General features: G+C 39.0%; 3 protein-coding genes and 1 long non-coding RNA gene across 6 annotated transcripts; 2 read left to right on the forward strand and 2 right to left on the reverse strand.

Moving 5' to 3' along the window:
* Positions 1–8: 8 nt before the first annotated feature.
* LOC124176911 lies at positions 9–3924 on the reverse strand. Of its 3 annotated transcripts, none has more exons than XM_046558780.1 (7): positions 3657–3924; positions 3168–3501; positions 2549–2663; positions 1529–1696; positions 1130–1430; positions 736–1001; positions 9–660 (listed from the first exon to the last, which is right to left on the reverse strand). In XM_046558780.1, exons 2-7 carry the CDS (start codon positions 3228–3230, stop codon positions 269–271), a joined length of 1305 nt encoding a protein of 434 aa, XP_046414736.1. In that variant the 5' UTR covers positions 3231–3501; positions 3657–3924; the 3' UTR covers positions 9–268. The 3 variants fall into 3 exon arrangements, with proteins under 3 accessions (XP_046414736.1, XP_046414735.1, XP_046414737.1); XM_046558779.1 differs by having other exon boundaries at positions 3641–3924; XM_046558781.1 differs by lacking the exons at positions 3168–3501; positions 3657–3924 and having other exon boundaries at positions 2542–2657.
* On the forward strand, positions 608–2648 carry LOC124176913. Its single transcript, XR_006869487.1, has 3 exons — positions 608–748; positions 822–1708; positions 2515–2648. It is a non-coding gene; the product is annotated as an uncharacterized LOC124176913 (long non-coding RNA).
* A 1683-nt stretch (positions 3925–5607) lies between the features above and the next one.
* LOC124176909 (amine oxidase [flavin-containing] A) lies at positions 5608–10672 on the reverse strand. Its single transcript, XM_046558777.1, has 9 exons — positions 9607–10672; positions 9156–9373; positions 8909–9065; positions 8617–8732; positions 7888–8033; positions 7494–7782; positions 6602–6825; positions 6047–6193; positions 5608–5871 (listed from the first exon to the last, which is right to left on the reverse strand). The coding sequence occupies exons 1-9, from the start codon at positions 9773–9775 to the stop codon at positions 5751–5753; spliced, it is 1587 nt and encodes a 528-aa protein (XP_046414733.1). The 5' UTR covers positions 9776–10672; the 3' UTR covers positions 5608–5750.
* A 235-nt stretch (positions 10673–10907) lies between these two features.
* LOC124176910 (fizzy-related protein homolog) lies at positions 10908–15654 on the forward strand. The gene has a single exon (XM_046558778.1). The coding sequence runs from the start codon at positions 11516–11518 to the stop codon at positions 12995–12997; it is 1482 nt and encodes a 493-aa protein (XP_046414734.1). The 5' UTR covers positions 10908–11515; the 3' UTR covers positions 12998–15654.
* Positions 15655–17463: the final 1809 nt, after the last annotated feature.

Genomic DNA, 17463 nt, shown 5'->3' on the forward strand with positions numbered 1-17463 from the left:
TGACAGTATTTGAAGAACATACTTTATTGATTAATCTTATCAGCGAAAATCTGAAAGTACAAAATATTTGGCGACTAGATAGGGTGTAGCAGAATGTGAAAAATGGGTGAAACTTATTCCACCTAATTTTAGTAATTTTGTAATAATTCTAAGCATTGATGATCGTTGCATAATAATCAATGGCTCATCATTATTACACGATTTTTTATCACTTATCTCGACAGCTCTAAAGAGATTAATGCGAATACATTGAACACGTGTAGTGGTTTTAGTTTTTCTTAACTTTTTTCGAACTTATCACCTGACCTGTTTTCTTAGCATCAACTACTTTGCCGTTATTGTTACCACAGAGAAAACAGTTAGTAAAAACAGCGAATGCAGCTATAAAAATTGTCGCAAGAACAGTGATATATTCAGTTCGATTTTTCAAGGGAGTTCCACATGCCGTGTACCAATGTGAACCGTGACGCGGCGGCTTTCCTCCTGGTAAACAATCCCAGCCGATGTAATCTTCTCGATTATTCTCTGTACACAGATATTTATTCTTGTAGAGGGTTTGGCCGAGAGCAGAAGTGATTCCTACTATTTCATCACACGGACCTATACGCTCATGGAAACCAATAGATACTTCTTTGGAGGGATCGCCAATAATTGTTAAACCTAGACGATAGAAATAATTGTCGTGTTAAATTGACGCTTGCATAAGTGTTTTTCAAATGTTTTATGCGTACTCACCGAGGAATAACGAGTAATACACCAGCAAATATACTGGGATTATATAGTCGATTGTTCTGTTACTGACAATGGAATTTTTCTTCAAGCTACACCGGTCGCCGCTCCATGCGAGAACCAGGAATACAGTAAATAAAAAGAAGAAAGTCACTTCCGAATGAATGCCGTAGTGGTCGTGGAGAGGATGGTAAAGAGGCAAGAACAGCAGGACTCCGCCAGGCATACCAAGTAAAGCTGGTAGCACAGTGCACACAGTTTCCTTGAAGCACCTGCGAAGAGTACGAACAGAACGATTCATTCTCTCCGGTACTTTTGCACCACGGATTGCAAAAACATGATCAAACAGACGCGACATCATTTTTGGCGAGGTAAACTAAGTGGCAAAAATCTTACTCACGATTTGCTCGCCGTCCATTGTTCCTTGCTTTCTGTAAAGAGACGTCTCGTTCCGTGGAAGAAGAAGGTGAAGCTTGCGGCAAACGCTGCGTGAAAGTAATACGAGTTCCAAGGAACGAAGTAGTGCCGATCGTATATGTTGGGATCAGTGGCGTGCCAGGACCAGTGAAGGAATCTCACAGAGACTATGTCGTAAGGAATGTCAATGAGGACTGTTATCAGGCCTACGGCGAATGGTTCGCTCCAAGCAGGCAGTCGCAGTTGCTTCACAGCGATGGATGCGTTGTATATGAATACAACATCTGGAAGATTTGGTAAAAATTTTTCCAAAATTCTACTTTCATCGTGAAAGTTACAGTATTGAGAAGGAGCGAACTCGTTTCTCCAACTTCATACTCACACACCAAGATTATATGGAGCGGCAAACGCCGTCCAATCAGAATTATCGGTGTCTGGGAATGCCAAAAGTTGTCGATGTCTGGAAGGTTGTAGCTAATCGCCTCTACAACTATTCCATGGAGTATAATACCCACCCATAAATGCACGTAGCGACGTCCGCTTTTCAACGCTATACGAAAATGTAAGTGCATATAAAAATTTGATGGACTCTTACTGCTAGATTTTCAATGAATATCAGAAAATATTCAAATCAATTTCTGCGCACGCTTAAATATAGAGTTTATTAATTGTTTTTTCTTTCCATGGTTATTTTAGAAACTCAAAGAGATCGCAGTGTGGTTGATTATTATATTTTTTCGGATAAATTTATCCACCAGGTTTCTACACCATCGTTGATCGATTAATCGTCTGAAATTAAATCTCGACGAATCCTATTTATTATCGTGATAGTCGCCTAATCGGTGAGGGAGCTTAAAAATCAAGGAATTCTTAAAGATCCTGTAATCTATAATTCGCATTTGAAAACGATTCGAACGTTTAGTTCAGGTTTCTTTCAATTTTGTAATCAAGAAAGCCAGGAGTTTTATTATGCAAATTCGAATTTTTAAATTTACTTCTTTCTGCAACTTCTTGTTTCATTCACTTTTAACGATTCTTTTTATTTCACGATTGCATTTAATTTTAAACTTTTATGGTAAAGAATCTTCGACACCAATTAACACCTCTTAAAGAAACGTATTTCTAACTTGATGATTTCTCGGAATAAAAAAGGAGAAGCGGATCTTAAGTGGAAAGATCCGTGAAACCGTGCATCTTATCTTCGCATAATTACAGTTATTTAAATTCTTCTAATGAGTTCAGAGCATAAAATGTTTCCCAAAAAATTTATGATCCATCGAAACGAGTTTTTGGACTTTGTATTGTCATCTATTTTTGCGAAGATTTATGTTATATAAATCGGTTGTGTAATAAGCGTTACTCTGGCAGGGAAGAAAATTGATTAAAACGACGCACTGGTTACCATGGAGAAGGGTGATAAAGCCACCGACTAGGCACAACACCTGCACCATGATGTAAGTTGGTTGAGCCTTCCACATCACGGTAACATCGTTGAAAGCCACAAACCAGTCGAGAAACTGCAAAAAGAACAATCGCCGAACGTCAGAAAGACGGTTAAAAAATAGAAGACTAAAAAACAAACTGAAAATTAAAGAACTCCGGCCCAAAGAAGATCAATACGATCATTCTGAAAACTACGCCAGATATTTATGTAGTGGAACGAATTTCACCAGTTGAACAGAGAGATAGAGCTATGAGGATGAAACTGGTGAAAATTTTAACTACTACGAATTTTTACAGAAATTTGAACATTTCGTATTATTTCGTACAAAACTGTAAATATGCATAGTTATTTGTAAAGAATTGTTAATTTTCGTTAAAAATTTTAGTATCTTGTAGATTGTTCACTGAAAAAATACAAATTTTCACAAAAATCTACAAGTTTTTTTGCGAAACTATGCGTACTTACAATTTTATAAAATTCTACGAAACGTCCCTAATTTTTGTCTCCTGATGTATCGTTACGTTAACTTTACTAACTTCAGCTTCATGAAATCGTGATAAAAAAAAAACTAACTCACTCCATTAAATTCCAGGTCTTTGATTTCCTCGGCGAATCCTGGCAAGTCGCGTTTATTATCCATGGCTCGTATGAAAAAAGGAGCGCGCGTGAGCGCAAGAAATGCAGGGCTAATTCGAACTGACTCGGCGACTTGTTGCAGAACTATCCGCAGGTCCTGGAAATTATCGCGATTAAAACAACGTTATCACCGTCTGCGAAAGTAATCGGCCAGCTGTTCGTCAGCCCTGTGGAGTTTGGCAGGAATCCGGGATGTTATCTTGCGATATAAATTTGTTTATCGTTGTTTGTACTCGATGGCGGGAGGGAGACGCTGAAATAACTATCTCAAGTTGCTGAAATAAAAAAGTAAAGAAAAATCAACACTCTGTAGTCGTGTATAACACGGGGTTGTTATCAGCGTACTGGAGCGTTTTCTTGACGCATCATACTTTATTCACTATTATTCTATTTCCCCGGGAATATTAAACTCACAATACGTGGACATTACCAATGCGCATCCGTTAATCATCGTTAAACTGTTATATCAACGCCGACACGAACGACACGCGATAACTGCACCGCAACCGCGTTATAATGAGCATAACGCTTATCGTTGCAGCAAGTGGCATTATTATTGCCCAATAATAATCTTATCCTACATTCATACATAAGAGACTTTGTATGCCACTGTATCACAAACGGCCGGCAATCAGCCAGTTGCCGGCCGACCTCGCAATGTATTTCAAATTGAACTTCAGACCTCGACTCTTGTTGAAAGTAGAAGATCGGATGGGTTCTTTGAAATTATCGACTGATTATCCACTTATCGTTAACTGCCAAGATGTCATAGTGGCGACAAACGCGCCCGTGACGTAGCTGCTAAAAATCGTGATATTGCGTCATACAGTAATTCAATGTTTTTGGTTGTCTCAGGTGAATATTTACTTTTTAAAGCGTGTGTTTTAAGCATTTTTGACGTTAAGGAATCCGATTAGAACCATAGAAAGTTATTTATACAACGCGAGCATGTTTTACGCGGTTTTTCATGCTTGGTTTCCGTACATAAAGTACCCGTTTCGCGAATGCGCATGCGCGGAGTACAGAAAAGACAATTTTCAAGTCCTAGGAGTTGAAAGTAGTCTTTTCTGTACTCCGCGCATGCGCTGTTGCGAAAAATAATCTGACATTACGCGATCCTTACCTCAATTTCGTGCTTGATCAAAAAACGCGCGACATACTCTTACTATAATATGAAGAATCGTGTGCAACGAGGAGGCAACGGTCTTTTCGCATCGCGTATTTGCAATATTCATTTTTGGGTCACCTGCGAGTCATGTTATAAACTTACGTTCGGCCCTAAAAGACCGAGTTGCATCTTCGTTACACAATATACTATTTTCCGCGCATACATACAGCTCTGAGCCCTCGAAGTTGACGAATTTTTGATCATTTTCTTAAACGGCGTCATAAAACAAACGGACCTTTTACCGGTTAAAATCAGATCTTTTCTATATACATAGACTAACGCATAAAGTGTAGAAGCAGCTAACTAACCCTTCAGTTTTATTAGTATTATTGTTATTTTTTTTCTATTATAGAGTTTATCATGTGACATAGATACATATTATGTAGGCACACACATCAGTTTGAACTACGGAGGCGACGCGCGAAACTCTGCTTCGATATTCAAATTCTTCAACGGATCTTGGCGTGATCGGCACGTTGTGCGAGTTTCTTTTTCACGTTTAAGCATTAAGAACCGGTCAAACAAGGGGCCTACTATAACACACGTGTGTGCAGAGTTGATACTCGGGTAGTTGTAGGTCGGAGAATATTTCGTGGAATCTTACTATACGTTACGATGGAATTCTCGCAGTTTATTTTATTACTCTTTTCTTCGACCTTTCTTTTTTCCGCTCTGCCGCTCTCCGCTCGTCTCGTCTCTCTTTCTCCTTAAAGATATTACGTCCGGAGGGCGGAGCGGAGCGAGGAGATACCCAGCGTAGTGGGTTCATAGTAAAACCCGTACGTCGAATCGCGACGACTATAGTCTGTTGTTACGATCTCCGATCTCCTCGCCACCGCTTATACACTCTTTCACAAACCGCGTTGTGACGTTTTTTATACCTCATTTTCATTTACCCTCACGTGGATGAAAGGATTTGAATAAATCCCTGGCTAATTTATAGAATTATAATAATACACCTCTCGCTGCTTCAGGCTATAAGACAAAGGTAGCGCAGCTTGAGAGAGAAACGGAACATAAATAAAAAATGAAAATAAATAAAAAAAAAAAAAAAAGAAAAACAAAACAAAACCGTTACTACAAAATTTTTACTATCGAATTCCAATAATGTACTATACCTACCTATGAATCAATGCCCGTACGCTTATCTGTATTTTAAATAGGTATACACAAGTAACAGCGGGCACAATCGTTTATACGCAGAGTTGTAATGTTTATTTTATTTTTTTCAACCTCTTACCTGTACCACACACCTTGCCTTTTTATTGCTCTTTCTCCAACAGTGAGAGTAAAAAAAATATATACATGTATATATGTATGTATGTATATATACTGGAGACTCGCGCGATTTCGTGTTTATTTAACCGGTTTGCAGTAGATGATTAAAATCGCGGTTACGATCCCCGTGGTGACAAAGTGGAGTGCAACTAAGTCGAGAGGTAGATCGGTCTTCCTGGCAGCGACCGGCGCCGTCTTCCTGAAAAGTCGTAACGTCACGGTCTTTGATTCCCTTCAAATTCCTCGAAGGTCGACGCACGTCGTCGTCAGCCTTGTATCCCTGCATCTCGTGCAGGTACATCATAGACCTCGAGTATACATGTAACCACCATCTCTATGTATCACGGGTTATTACAGGTATACAGCAAACTCACGGGGTTACAAAACGTAGCTCCTCACTGTTCAGGGACTGCGGACGAACCTGGTACAGAATAGAACAGGCCGAGTATTCTCCCGATTCAACGCCGCCGTCCATCGTTCCAGGCCAAAATCGCGCGTACTCACTGCACGCCCAGTAAACCCTGTTTCAGTTAAAAATCAGCATTTGTAATCAAGATCATTCAGAAAAGTGGGAATAGTCAGGGAGTTGTCATGCACCATAGAGAAAAACGTGCCTTTTTTTTTATAAACCGTTTTCAAAATTCAGCTATATGCTTCGTTAATTCAGTCAAGCTAACTTTTGGAAATTTTATCATTGTTCAATTTCTAATTATTTCTGTGAATCGAGGCAATACTACGTGTTTTTTAGATCCAAATTTGCGTAATATTCAAGGTACAAAACTTCTGGAGCTTTTGGTCATAAAAGCTGACCAACATTACCTGAGTTTCGTGGGAAAAATGTCAGGGTACTCTAAATTTTTTTTTACTGAACAAAATTGTCGCCACCCTGATGATATTTCGTTTCGTTTTGCCGAAAGCATCGAGCGAACCTTTTATGCGGTGTCAGCATTGGGTTTAGGTGATATTTAACGTGGCAAGGTTTCATCGCGCTCATGGGTTGGCCGCCTCGGTGCATCCCCGAATCCTCTTCTTCCTCCGACCATTTAGATTCCGCGTAGTGCTTCAACATCGTCGAGTATGAAAGGGCCGATCCATCCGCACCCCAAACCGTTCTCGTCCAGCAGTTTCGCAGGGCCTCGAGAGGATGGGTCGTCTGTCGGTGGAGGATAAGATTAAGGATATACTAGGCTTAGACTTATTTTACTCTATTTTTTTCCCCGGCATGAACGCTGCTCGGTCTGCGGCTGGGTAGTTTTATTTTAGATACAAAATATCAAATAATATACCCCTGAACCGGGCATGGATCGAGCATTTCCGATCGAGCGGTCGATCTTGCCCGCGTGTAATTACGCCGAGAACGATCTTTCTTTTGCTTTACTTCGCGTTTTTGTTACTCTCTTCCTATGCTTCTGTAAGTATGTATGTAGATGAATTATTGATTATTTATTTTCATCTTTTTCATCGCATCACTTTGTTTTCATCAATAAAACGTAAAAAGTGTAAAAGCGGTCAACGTTCGTCTTCCTCTTCGTCGTCATCGTTCTTCTCGTCTAGCCCATCCTAACCGGTTGGTATGGTCTACTGAACGAGCAAAAAATCTACCAGTATAGTGAAAAGAAACGAATCGAGTATCACGTCCCTGACTTCTATCCGCGGTACATGAACCATGTATGCAAGGATATAATGTCTACCTCGCGTATTACAAACTCGGATACCGGTGTACGCTTCGATGAACACATGAATGACGGGATCACACGCGCCTTCGAAGCGCCCGAAAAGCGGACGAGATTTCATCGTCGTCACCTTATTTTGATCTCGCACCTTTTCATCGGCACTTCTTTTCAAAAAGCCCGCCAAAAACGCTGGCGATAAATCGGGCGGGCAAGTCGCCTCGTAGACGATTCGAAGCTCGCTCGGGTTCTCTATCGAGCCAAGAATGTCCCCGCTGTAATTGCTCCGCTGCCACCAGGCCTCGTCGTATTTTGCCACGAAGAAAGTCGCCCTTCCAGGCTCGTGAGATATTTGGTTTTTCAACACTTCTTCGTTCGCTGGAAGTATCCTTATTTTCGAACTTTCTGGCGGCGGCACGGCAACAATCACGTACTCGCATCTTAACGAAAAAAAGCAAATACGCTTCTTTGAACATGATTCGCTTCAAAGCCATGTTTATATAGATTCAAGATATAATATCAATGCAAAGGCTGTGTGATGATACTTGTATTGTTCGCCGTTGAGAATCGACACGTAGGCAGAAACGTCGTTGAATTCTATCAGCTTGACGAGGCTGTTCGTTTGAATTTTGGTCCCCTCATCGTGAACCGCCATCCGCCAGAGTCCTTTCAGTATTTCTTCGGCTCCGCCCTTGGAAAGCATTCGGAAATTAGAATTTACAGTACAATCCTCGTTCTTTTTCACTCGGTAATTAACCCTTTGCGGCACAGCGTCTCATATACGAGACGACTCTATTGAATTGGATATTCAAGATTTATATTCAATTTTTGAGATATCGCTGTCATTTCTTTTGTTGCATAATTGGAATTTCAAGATGTCAATATCGATGTTTTAACAGGGATTATGATGATTCTGCGAATATAGTGAGCGATATAAATCAACAAAGTGTTGAAAATGTGTTTTTACACGATCGATGTCATTGCGGCAAGGTTATGGGGACTAGAAAAGTGGAACTCGGTAATCTTGGAGTTTCTGATTCGCTGAAAACGAATCCGGCGTAGGAATTTCAAAATTCAAGATAGCGGATTCAATACGGCGGACTAAAATATAAAAGTTGATGCTATTCACTCATATTAGATCCGGCATTTTGAATTTGGAAAATTTCTCAGATCTGATCCCACTCTTGAAATCACTGACCTCGAGAACCCTCATATACGCAGTTTCAAGGAATTTGACTGGAAGGAAAAACGTGTGCCTCAAAGGGTTAATATACCGGTATAAATTTCCTCCAGTCGCTTCCAAGGGCGAATTTTATCCTCCGTTTTAACCCGCCTGCGCCAATTGCCATCGCGATGAACCACAGAGTGGATACGGAGGCCGCTTCCAGTCCTGCGGGTGAACGATTCGCTCTATTTGTACAAGAAAAAGTTGAATTTGGTATTTTTTCTTCGACCGGAAACTGCGGTCTACCGATCTGAAAAATTTCCCTCAACCCACTCGACTGTTGTACGATACAATGATCACAGAAAATGCGTACTGAACCGTGATAGTTTAGACTGGTTTACCGCAGATAGAGAAAACGATTGCTTTCATGAGTTCTCGGGCTTCGGAGCCAGTTATACAGTCGTCGATGAAAGCGTCGAAGCTCATTCTGGCCAATTTTTTCGCCTCGGGATAATCTGCGCAGATTTTAAGGTCGGAAGACTGGAAGGTCTGGTCCAACTGGAAAACGCATCTTCGTGTATAGTATAATGTATGACAGAATAAACCGATTCCCGTATAATTTTTTCCTCCTTTTTCAGTTCGTTATACCCTGTTGACGAAGTCATCGATTTCGTCCGTAATCTTTTCTCGTCGAACGACGATCGGGCCACTTCGAGAGTAGTAAATCCTGTCTTCGTTTCCACTTGGTTTTCTGTACTCCGACGTCAGTCCGAGTTCCCTTATCAACCTGTTTATGTGCCTCTGTCTGTTGTCGATAAAAAACCCCTTCGTTACACCTGACACGGCAAGTCTTCCCCCGATTTTATCTGTGCAGTGTTATACAAGATTATTACTGGGCAGAATACTACTTGATTCGGATATTTACCGATATTTAATATGCCCATCACTATTCTTATCACCGATTTCATGCCAGACTCGATGTAGTTGAAGTTTGTCTCTGATTTTTTTGATCCGGCGATCAATATTCCGTCGTTTATATAACACGACTTTCCGTGAAATCGGTTCGCATGGATTTACGTCTGTACGGAAAAAAACTTACCGCTACCTTCGAGCACTAGAACGGAGATACCGCAATTTTTTTCGGCGATTTTATGGGCAGCCGAAAGCCCGGTAATGCCGGACCCAACAATGATCACGTTGTAATCAAAATCGTCTGGTTTTGGGCATGCGGGATCGTTCTGATAGAGGGAAGTCGTCCTGATTGTCATTGCTCAGCTGCATTTAATTAACAATCGCTATACGCTTATCTGTAACTTCTTCAATGCGAATTAATACCAATTACTCATGGCTATGATGTGTTCAGCGCGCCAATATTATCAGGGGCCAAGAATCCGAAGGGCGTGACTTCTTACTACCTGAACCATTTGAACTATAGTCGGAACCTTTTCCGAACAAAGAAGTCGAGACCTTTGTAGGAGCACCGACCACTCCTTTATCGTCGGTAGGATCGTCTATCCCGGTAAATTTCCCGATATGACCTGAATGTATTACAGTCATTCTAATTCCTAAGGGACAGTTTTGTTCCCTAAGTGTACATAATCTCAAACACCGCAGACAGAATTAACCCTGGTGTGTGCATACAACGAAATCACCCAGTGGCGTAACGATGTCTGCAATGTGAAAAATTTGCAAACATATGGGAAACGAAAGTGTGCCGTTAACTCTTTGATGGTTAGACACTTCTGTCCTTGGCCCATGATAAAGTCGAATGATATTTGTTCGCGAAGCTGTTCTAGTAATTAATCTGACGATTCATCATTAGCAAGCATTTTTACATCATAAATTTTGTACCACAAGATCTCTTGACGCCGTAACTACCTAACCAACAGAATTATTGCAATGTGTTATTTTTCTTCAATAAAATCGCGAATAGAACAATAATCCAAGATAAATGTTTACAGCTCGCATAGAATTGCATAAAACTCAACAAATAGATCGTATAATGATGATGCGATACTGAACAAAAATCGTTGAATCTGAATTTCAACGACGCGGGCGATTATTCCGAGCACGCTGAGTGAAGTCTACGCCATTGGGACGTATGCGATCTTGTAGTTGAAATTCACGCGCGGCCGTGAGGCGGCGACTCTTGGTAACTCCGTAATCCGTGAGCCAAGGTTTGCGTGATTTCCCCCCACCGCCCCCTTTGCCAGCGACCGACCGTTTCGCTGTTCCAATGAACTCAACCGGCGTGAAGTAGGCTCGTCTCGGCAGTCCGCGCGCCCCTGTCGGGTCAGACTCTAAGCACGGGTGAAAAATTAGCTTCATCCTGCTCTTCACCATTGGCCGTCGAATGCTGGGTGGTAAAATAAAGAGGACAGGACGATACGCTATGTGAACCTCACGCAGCGTAGAGCCGTAGTTTGCAGCCAGCAGCAGCAGTCGTAGAAGCGGCAGTCCGTGTTGCGACTTGGACGGGTTGTAACTTGCACGGCTCGAGTAAAAAGAGAGAGAAAGAAAAAAAGAACATCAAGTTAAAGAGCAACGAGAGGAGATTCATACGTACCGCAGTGACATCGAATCGAATGGACGTCGTGCTGGCTGGCTGGTCGGTTGAATTAGTAGTTACAACGGGTTGGTTAAATTGCGTGAAAAAATATAACTGATACGTTGTGCGACGTGAAAATATGCCTCGATACAGTTGTATTACAACCGATTAAAGTGCGTGCTTCGAGAGAAAGGAAGAGAGAGAGACAAAAGAAGGAAATCGAGAAGAGGAGAGGAAAAACGCACACACGTTACTCCAAAAAAAAAAAAAGTGCCTGGCGCACGAGTATGTGGTGATCGGTTGTTGTGTGAAGTGCGTAGGTATTAATATATATTACTATTATTATTATTATTGTTGTTGTTGAACTGATAAAAGAAAAGCGAAGAAAGGAAAGGTTGACCGAGAAAACGAAAAAAATAAAATACGCAAAAAAACAAAACATTCAGTTCTGGGGGAAAAAATGTTCAATCACGAATACGAGAAGCGACTGTTGAAGCCTAATAATGATATCACGATAGACGCGACGACGATGATGATGGGCAGCGGTGCGAACTCGGGCTGTGGAACGCCCGTTTATTTCTCGCCTACGAAATCAACGAACAACAGTTTCGATCGTTTCATACCTACACGATCGGGCAACAACTGGCAGACAACGTTTTCCATGATATCCGAGGGCGGCAGGGCCGGCCTGGTGGCGAAGAAAACTCGAGAGAGCGGGGAGGCGAGTCGCGACGGTATCGCCTATTCCTGTCTCCTGAAAAACGAACTCCTGGGAGCGAGCATCGAGGACGTGAAGGGCCAGTGCGAGGAACGCAGAGTCCTCTCGCCACTCGCGAGTAAGAATCTTTTCAAGTATACAACACCGACAAAGGATCGAACCCTGCTGGACCAGAGCTCGCCCTACTCGCTGTCTCCGCTAAGCTCCAAGAGCCAAAAGCTTCTGCGTTCGCCCCGCAAAGCAACTCGCAAGATATCCCGGATACCGTTCAAGGTTCTCGACGCCCCCGAGCTCCAGGATGACTTTTATCTGAACTTGGTCGACTGGTCTTCCCAAAATGTCCTCAGCGTCGGCCTAGGCAGCTGTGTATATCTCTGGTCCGCCTGCACCAGTCAAGTCACCCGGCTGTGCGACCTTTCCAGCGATAACAACAGCGTCACATCCGTAGCTTGGAACGAGAGGGGGAACCTTGTCGCGGTCGGCACTCATCTTGGCTACATTCAGGTCTGGGATGTCGCCGTTAACAAACAGGTCAGCAAGCTACAGGGACACAGCGCCAGGGTCGGAGCGTTGGCCTGGAACGGCGAAGTTCTGTCTTCAGGGAGCAGGGACAGACTGATTCTCCAGAGGGACGTCAGAACGCCGAGCGTCGTCGGAGAGCGAAGACTCGGAGCCCATCGTCAGGAGGTCTGCGGGCTCAAGTGGTCCCCGGATAATCAGTACCTGGCTTCAGGAGGCAACGACAACCGTTTGTACGTGTGGAATCTTCACTCCCTGTCGCCTGTTCAGACGTACACCGAACATTTGGCAGCCGTCAAGGCGATCGCCTGGTCTCCTCATCACCACGGCTTACTCGCTTCGGGTGGAGGCACCGCCGACAGGTGCATTAGGTTCTGGAACACCTTGACCGGTCAGCCGATGCAGTGTGTCGACACTGGATCTCAGGTCTGCAATCTGGCATGGAGTAAACACAGCTCGGAGCTGGTCAGTACGCACGGATATTCTCAAAACCAGATTCTGGTATGGAAATATCCGAGTCTTACTCAGGTCGCTAAGCTCACCGGTCATTCGTACAGAGTTTTGTACCTTGCAATGTCGCCTGATGGCGAGGCCATTGTGACTGGTGCTGGCGACGAGACTTTGAGATTTTGGAACGTTTTTAGTAAGGCGAGAAGCCAAAAGGAGAACAAGTCTGTACTGAATTTATTTACCAGTATTAGGTAAATATTTGTTCGGAGTAATAGGTAGTAGTAGATAGCCGATAGACATTACTTATACTTCTGGTTTTTTTTCCTTTTTTTTTTTTACACTCTTTCTCTCGTCAAATGTACATATTTGTATGTTATACAAAAACATTATACAATTTATACATGTATATGTATAATATGTATATGCAATATACGATAGACCGCAAATTATATATACATATTATATATACATGTATAAATTTATACATATATATATATATATCGGTTGTAAATCATGCAAAATTAGTAATCATGATATATACACGAATGCAGTATATGTACATGGGTATGTATTACGTGTGTATATGTATATCGGCGTGCTTAGCGATAGAATGAAGAATCCTCGATTTGGTTTTCATTCGTATTCTTCTTTCTCATATATTCTCGCTACTTATCAACTCTTCAAATCTGTTTCGTATCTAGTCTGATATTCGTGTCTTTATTTTTTTATTGCCTGTATCAAGAAATCTCAAAATTACTTATTTCTATTACGCTCCTTCAATTGACGTAATTCATCGAAGATAATATGAAATTCAACTTCAGTATTGTTGTACCTTTTATGTACAGTGTGTACCCGTTATTCAAGTAGCATTCAAATATCCCTCAAGATGCTGTTTTTTAAATCACAATTTGTCTTACGAAATGAAATATGCTAGAGTCTCGTGGATATTTGTTGAAGACTAGAAATGATAGATTTGAAGAGTTGAGGTGAAAGAATATCAGCATGGGCATCTCTAAATTCTATTTTCTAATAACCATAAACACCAACAAATTTATGAATGTTATAACATAAGAGTATGGGTGCGCCACAAGCTGTGTAATACCAGTGAGTATGGATCTAGGCTTTTTAGACAAATATTACAATACACCACGTACTAGAGTAAGTTCATGGAGACGCACACACGCAAATATATATATATATATATATACACGCGCATATATATATGTATATATTTATATATTATATATTATATGCAGCCTGCGACACGCCGAGCCTTGTGTGCAATAAGTCATTATTACAGTCGAGACCGAATCTGCCCTTTCAAGAAGAGAAATACCAAAGCAAACTGCAGGGCGTAAATAAAGTTACGCTTTATATATTGTATATTATAAGTGCATCTATTTACTATGCACAGATTGTGTAAATTATATTCCTTTTTTTTTTCTTTTTTTTTTCCCCACTCAACGAGTTCGGAAATTATAATAATCGCTGTAGATTATTGAACGGCTGAATTTTAAAGGAAATGAATTTCTTGGGTACGTGTAACAAAAACTAAAGCTTACCAAATATTGAGAGAACGGAGCTTTTAGTTTTCACTTTTGTTTTCTTTGAAGCAAGAAAATATATTCAGAGGACAATCCTGGTAGATGAGTGTCATTTGTAATTTTGTCCAGTACAAAGTACTAAATTGTCGATTATTTTTGGACAAGCTTTATTACTATCACTATTATTATTATTTTGTTACTATTATTATTATTATTCATATTACCTTATTAGGAAGCACTTACGTCTTTGAGACATATATATACATATTTTTATAGCACGCTGTGATCGGCCGTTATGTTTGCGGAACACATTTCGTATGCAGTTTAAACTTGGGCCATTAATTTAGGATATATGAATGCATACATATATATATATATATATACAAATATTTATTCAACTATATACTGTATATATATGTATACGTTTTTGTTTCAAACATATATATATATTTTTTTTTTTTTATCCTCACCAACGTCATTTCGCTCGCGTTTATTTTGACGTCGTACAGCCGGGAAGTGAAGAATTAATATTATTTTTTATTTTATATACAAATTTTTATTTATGTTTCTTAGAATCTAGCTTACCTTAGGATAAAATTCCTGTAATAATTTTTCATATTATTAGTTGAACGAAGGCGAGGAGCCCATAAATGTGTAGATATTTTTTTTCTTTCGATTCTTTAACCCGCTAATTGTTTATTTATTTTTTTTTTTTTCTCCCTCACTTTTTTTTCAGTTGGTTGTAGTTTCTTAAAAGGGCAGATTATTCATATTATGTGTTTTTATCTCTCTTGTAACGTATGTGCTGTGTCCGCTCGGGTATTGGCAGGCTGGCCAGTCAGACCCCTTAAAAATTTATACAGACACTAGAAGGCTGTTTTCCTTGCCCCTCCTGTCGAGGGGATTTATTTCTAAATTATGAATTATACGTATAATTGCTTAGAAAACGTGTTTTCATTTTTTATCCCTCTTTTTTTTTTTTTTTTACCTTCAATTTAGATACATCATTTATTCTTACTATGAAAAATAATATATGTATATATATATTTTTACTTTCTTTTTTTCTCTCATACTTCTCGATAATATACTATACCTGACAAGAAACGCATAGAAAGAAAAGAAAAAAATTTACCAACGAAAAATGAAGAAAAAAAAAAAAAAAAACGAAAATTCAATATCCTAATATTTTTGCAAAGTCAAGTAATTTGTACAAATTTAAACTGAAGCATGAATTTACTAATTTATATAAAGCAAAACTAATATATTATAGTTATCTATTCACTGTCGTGTGTAAAAAAGAAAAAAGAATTATTCACTTCCTCAGATATTTGAACGAGGTACAATTTTGGATATTATTCAAGTATTGCTGAAGAAAAAAAAAAATCGCTTGTAACAAGATGCAGGCATTTTGATTGGCAATAATCATGTAGTAGCTACAAAAAAAAAAATAAAAAATACTTTTCAAAACTAAATTCAGTAATCTAATTTTATGCCTTTTCTTTTTCATATTCTTCTAAATTTAAACTAGAGTCAAATTTTTTTATTTCTCTCAAGAGTTTGCAGTCATACCTTGGCAGAAATGTGCCAAATTGCAATACCGCATTATCGATTTCATTATAATACGCAGAGCGTGGAAGCGACTAACATTGAAAAGATGACATGAATATTTGGCCATTCGTTTCAAATGTTATGTAATTATACGCTGACCTAAACTGCTTACGAGCAAATTTGCAATTACAAACAGTTTTCGCTGCAGGCTAAAAATTTCGTCTTCGATGCAAAGCCTGATATATTTCATTCGAAATTCAATTGATAAGTGAATTGTTCCTCATGTATTGACGATCCATCGATAGAATTGCAAGCAAGATAAGATAGTAAATAAATATCCATTAGTGGGGTAATTTGCGTTTTATATTATGCAGATTCCATGCTATATAACAACCAATAAGTAAGAATTAAATTAGACGGAATTTTATATTCGTTTCAATAAGTTTGGCAATTCGATAATTAGCGACGATTATTATTTGTACTCCAATTAAAGAAATTCCGTTCAATTTTTTTATTCTTTGAATAAATTGTCATTAATAACGATGCTATTGCATATTTAGGATATAAACACACTGCTAATAATGAGTAAATTACTTTGGCTAATGCATCGAGTCATTGAATAGAACTTACTAATTCACTAAATATTAATCGCAATTAATGATTATTAAGGATAATTAATGTCTCGCAATTCACAAATCTTATCATTGTAATATAGTTACTATATTCGAGCATGCGTCGTCCATTTTTCCACGTGTGATTATAAATCCTCTATTCAAATACATTTATCGAATTTATATGTATATATACATATTATTACACATGCATAAAACATATGTATTTATGTATGTATGCATAAGTTTAGTGCCGAATAAACAATAAAAGCTTTGAATGTAGTGTGACTTATTTTTAGATAGGATAAAAAGAATTTAAAAAAATACATATATGTGTATATTATAGGCAAGAAACTGAAAAATTTCGTCTCGATTTAATTTGTTACCTCAATATGTGTATTGTTATGAAATTTTTTATCACACCTGGTCTGTAGGCAATGCGGTGGGAAGAAAAGCGTCGAAACTAACATGAAAATCTCATTTAATGTTTGCACTTTCTAATACGTACTATACAGATATATATGCTATATATATATTATATCAAATGCATTGATCTCACTCTCAGATTTCATATTTTAGAAGCTTTTCATTTCAGTGCATTGAAACCGATTCGATGCAATTTGTGTGTGGTACATAATTTACTAAATCCAGATTAAATCAGGATTCAATTTGAATTACAAATACAGTAGAGATAGAATTAAAATCAGATGTTAAAATTAATTAGGCTCTAAGGCACATATATAAATGAAAAAAATAAATAAATAAATAACTAAATAATTAAATAAAATAATATAAAAATCAACAGCATATTTTATACTTTTTAAATATTGTATTGTAACCAGATATATAATTATCCATAAACGATAATTAAGGGTACGGAAAATTTTAACAATAAATTTCAGATTATTCGATGCATCATAGTTTTATTTTGTTATACCTCGATCGCTCCGTTTCATCTTGTCAAAACTTTTTCACGGAAAGAATGTTGACTTACAATTACGTAAAAATACACGTGGGG

Source organism: Neodiprion fabricii, chromosome 2 (assembly GCF_021155785.1).
Source record: "Neodiprion fabricii isolate iyNeoFabr1 chromosome 2, iyNeoFabr1.1, whole genome shotgun sequence".
NCBI lineage: Eukaryota > Metazoa > Arthropoda > Insecta > Hymenoptera > Diprionidae > Neodiprion > Neodiprion fabricii.

What these genes read in the sequence shown, in the direction of transcription:
- LOC124176911 (XM_046558780.1), bottom strand. Translation starts at nt 3,230, where the DNA reads ATGGATAATAAACGCGACTTGCCAGGATTCGCCGAGGAAATCAAAGAC. An exon ending in CAATGGACGGCGAGCAAATC is followed by an intron (nt 1,002 to 1,129) that starts GTGAGTAAGATT and finishes TACTCTTCGCAG; the next exon opens with GTGCTTCAAGGAAACTGTGT. An exon ending in GTATTACTCGTTATTCCTCG is followed by an intron (nt 661 to 735) that starts GTGAGTACGCAT and finishes TCTATCGTCTAG; the next exon opens with GTTTAACAATTATTGGCGAT.
- LOC124176909 (XM_046558777.1), bottom strand. Translation starts at nt 9,775, where the DNA reads ATGACAATCAGGACGACTTCCCTCTATCAGAACGATCCCGCATGCCCA. An exon ending in TCTAGTGCTCGAAGGTAGCG is followed by an intron (nt 9,374 to 9,606) that starts GTAAGTTTTTTT and finishes AACACTGCACAG; the next exon opens with ATAAAATCGGGGGAAGACTT. An exon ending in AATCGTTTTCTCTATCTGCG is followed by an intron (nt 8,733 to 8,908) that starts GTAAACCAGTCT and finishes GTTCACCCGCAG; the next exon opens with GACTGGAAGCGGCCTCCGTA.
- LOC124176910 (XM_046558778.1), top strand. Translation starts at nt 11,516, where the DNA reads ATGTTCAATCACGAATACGAGAAGCGACTGTTGAAGCCTAATAATGAT.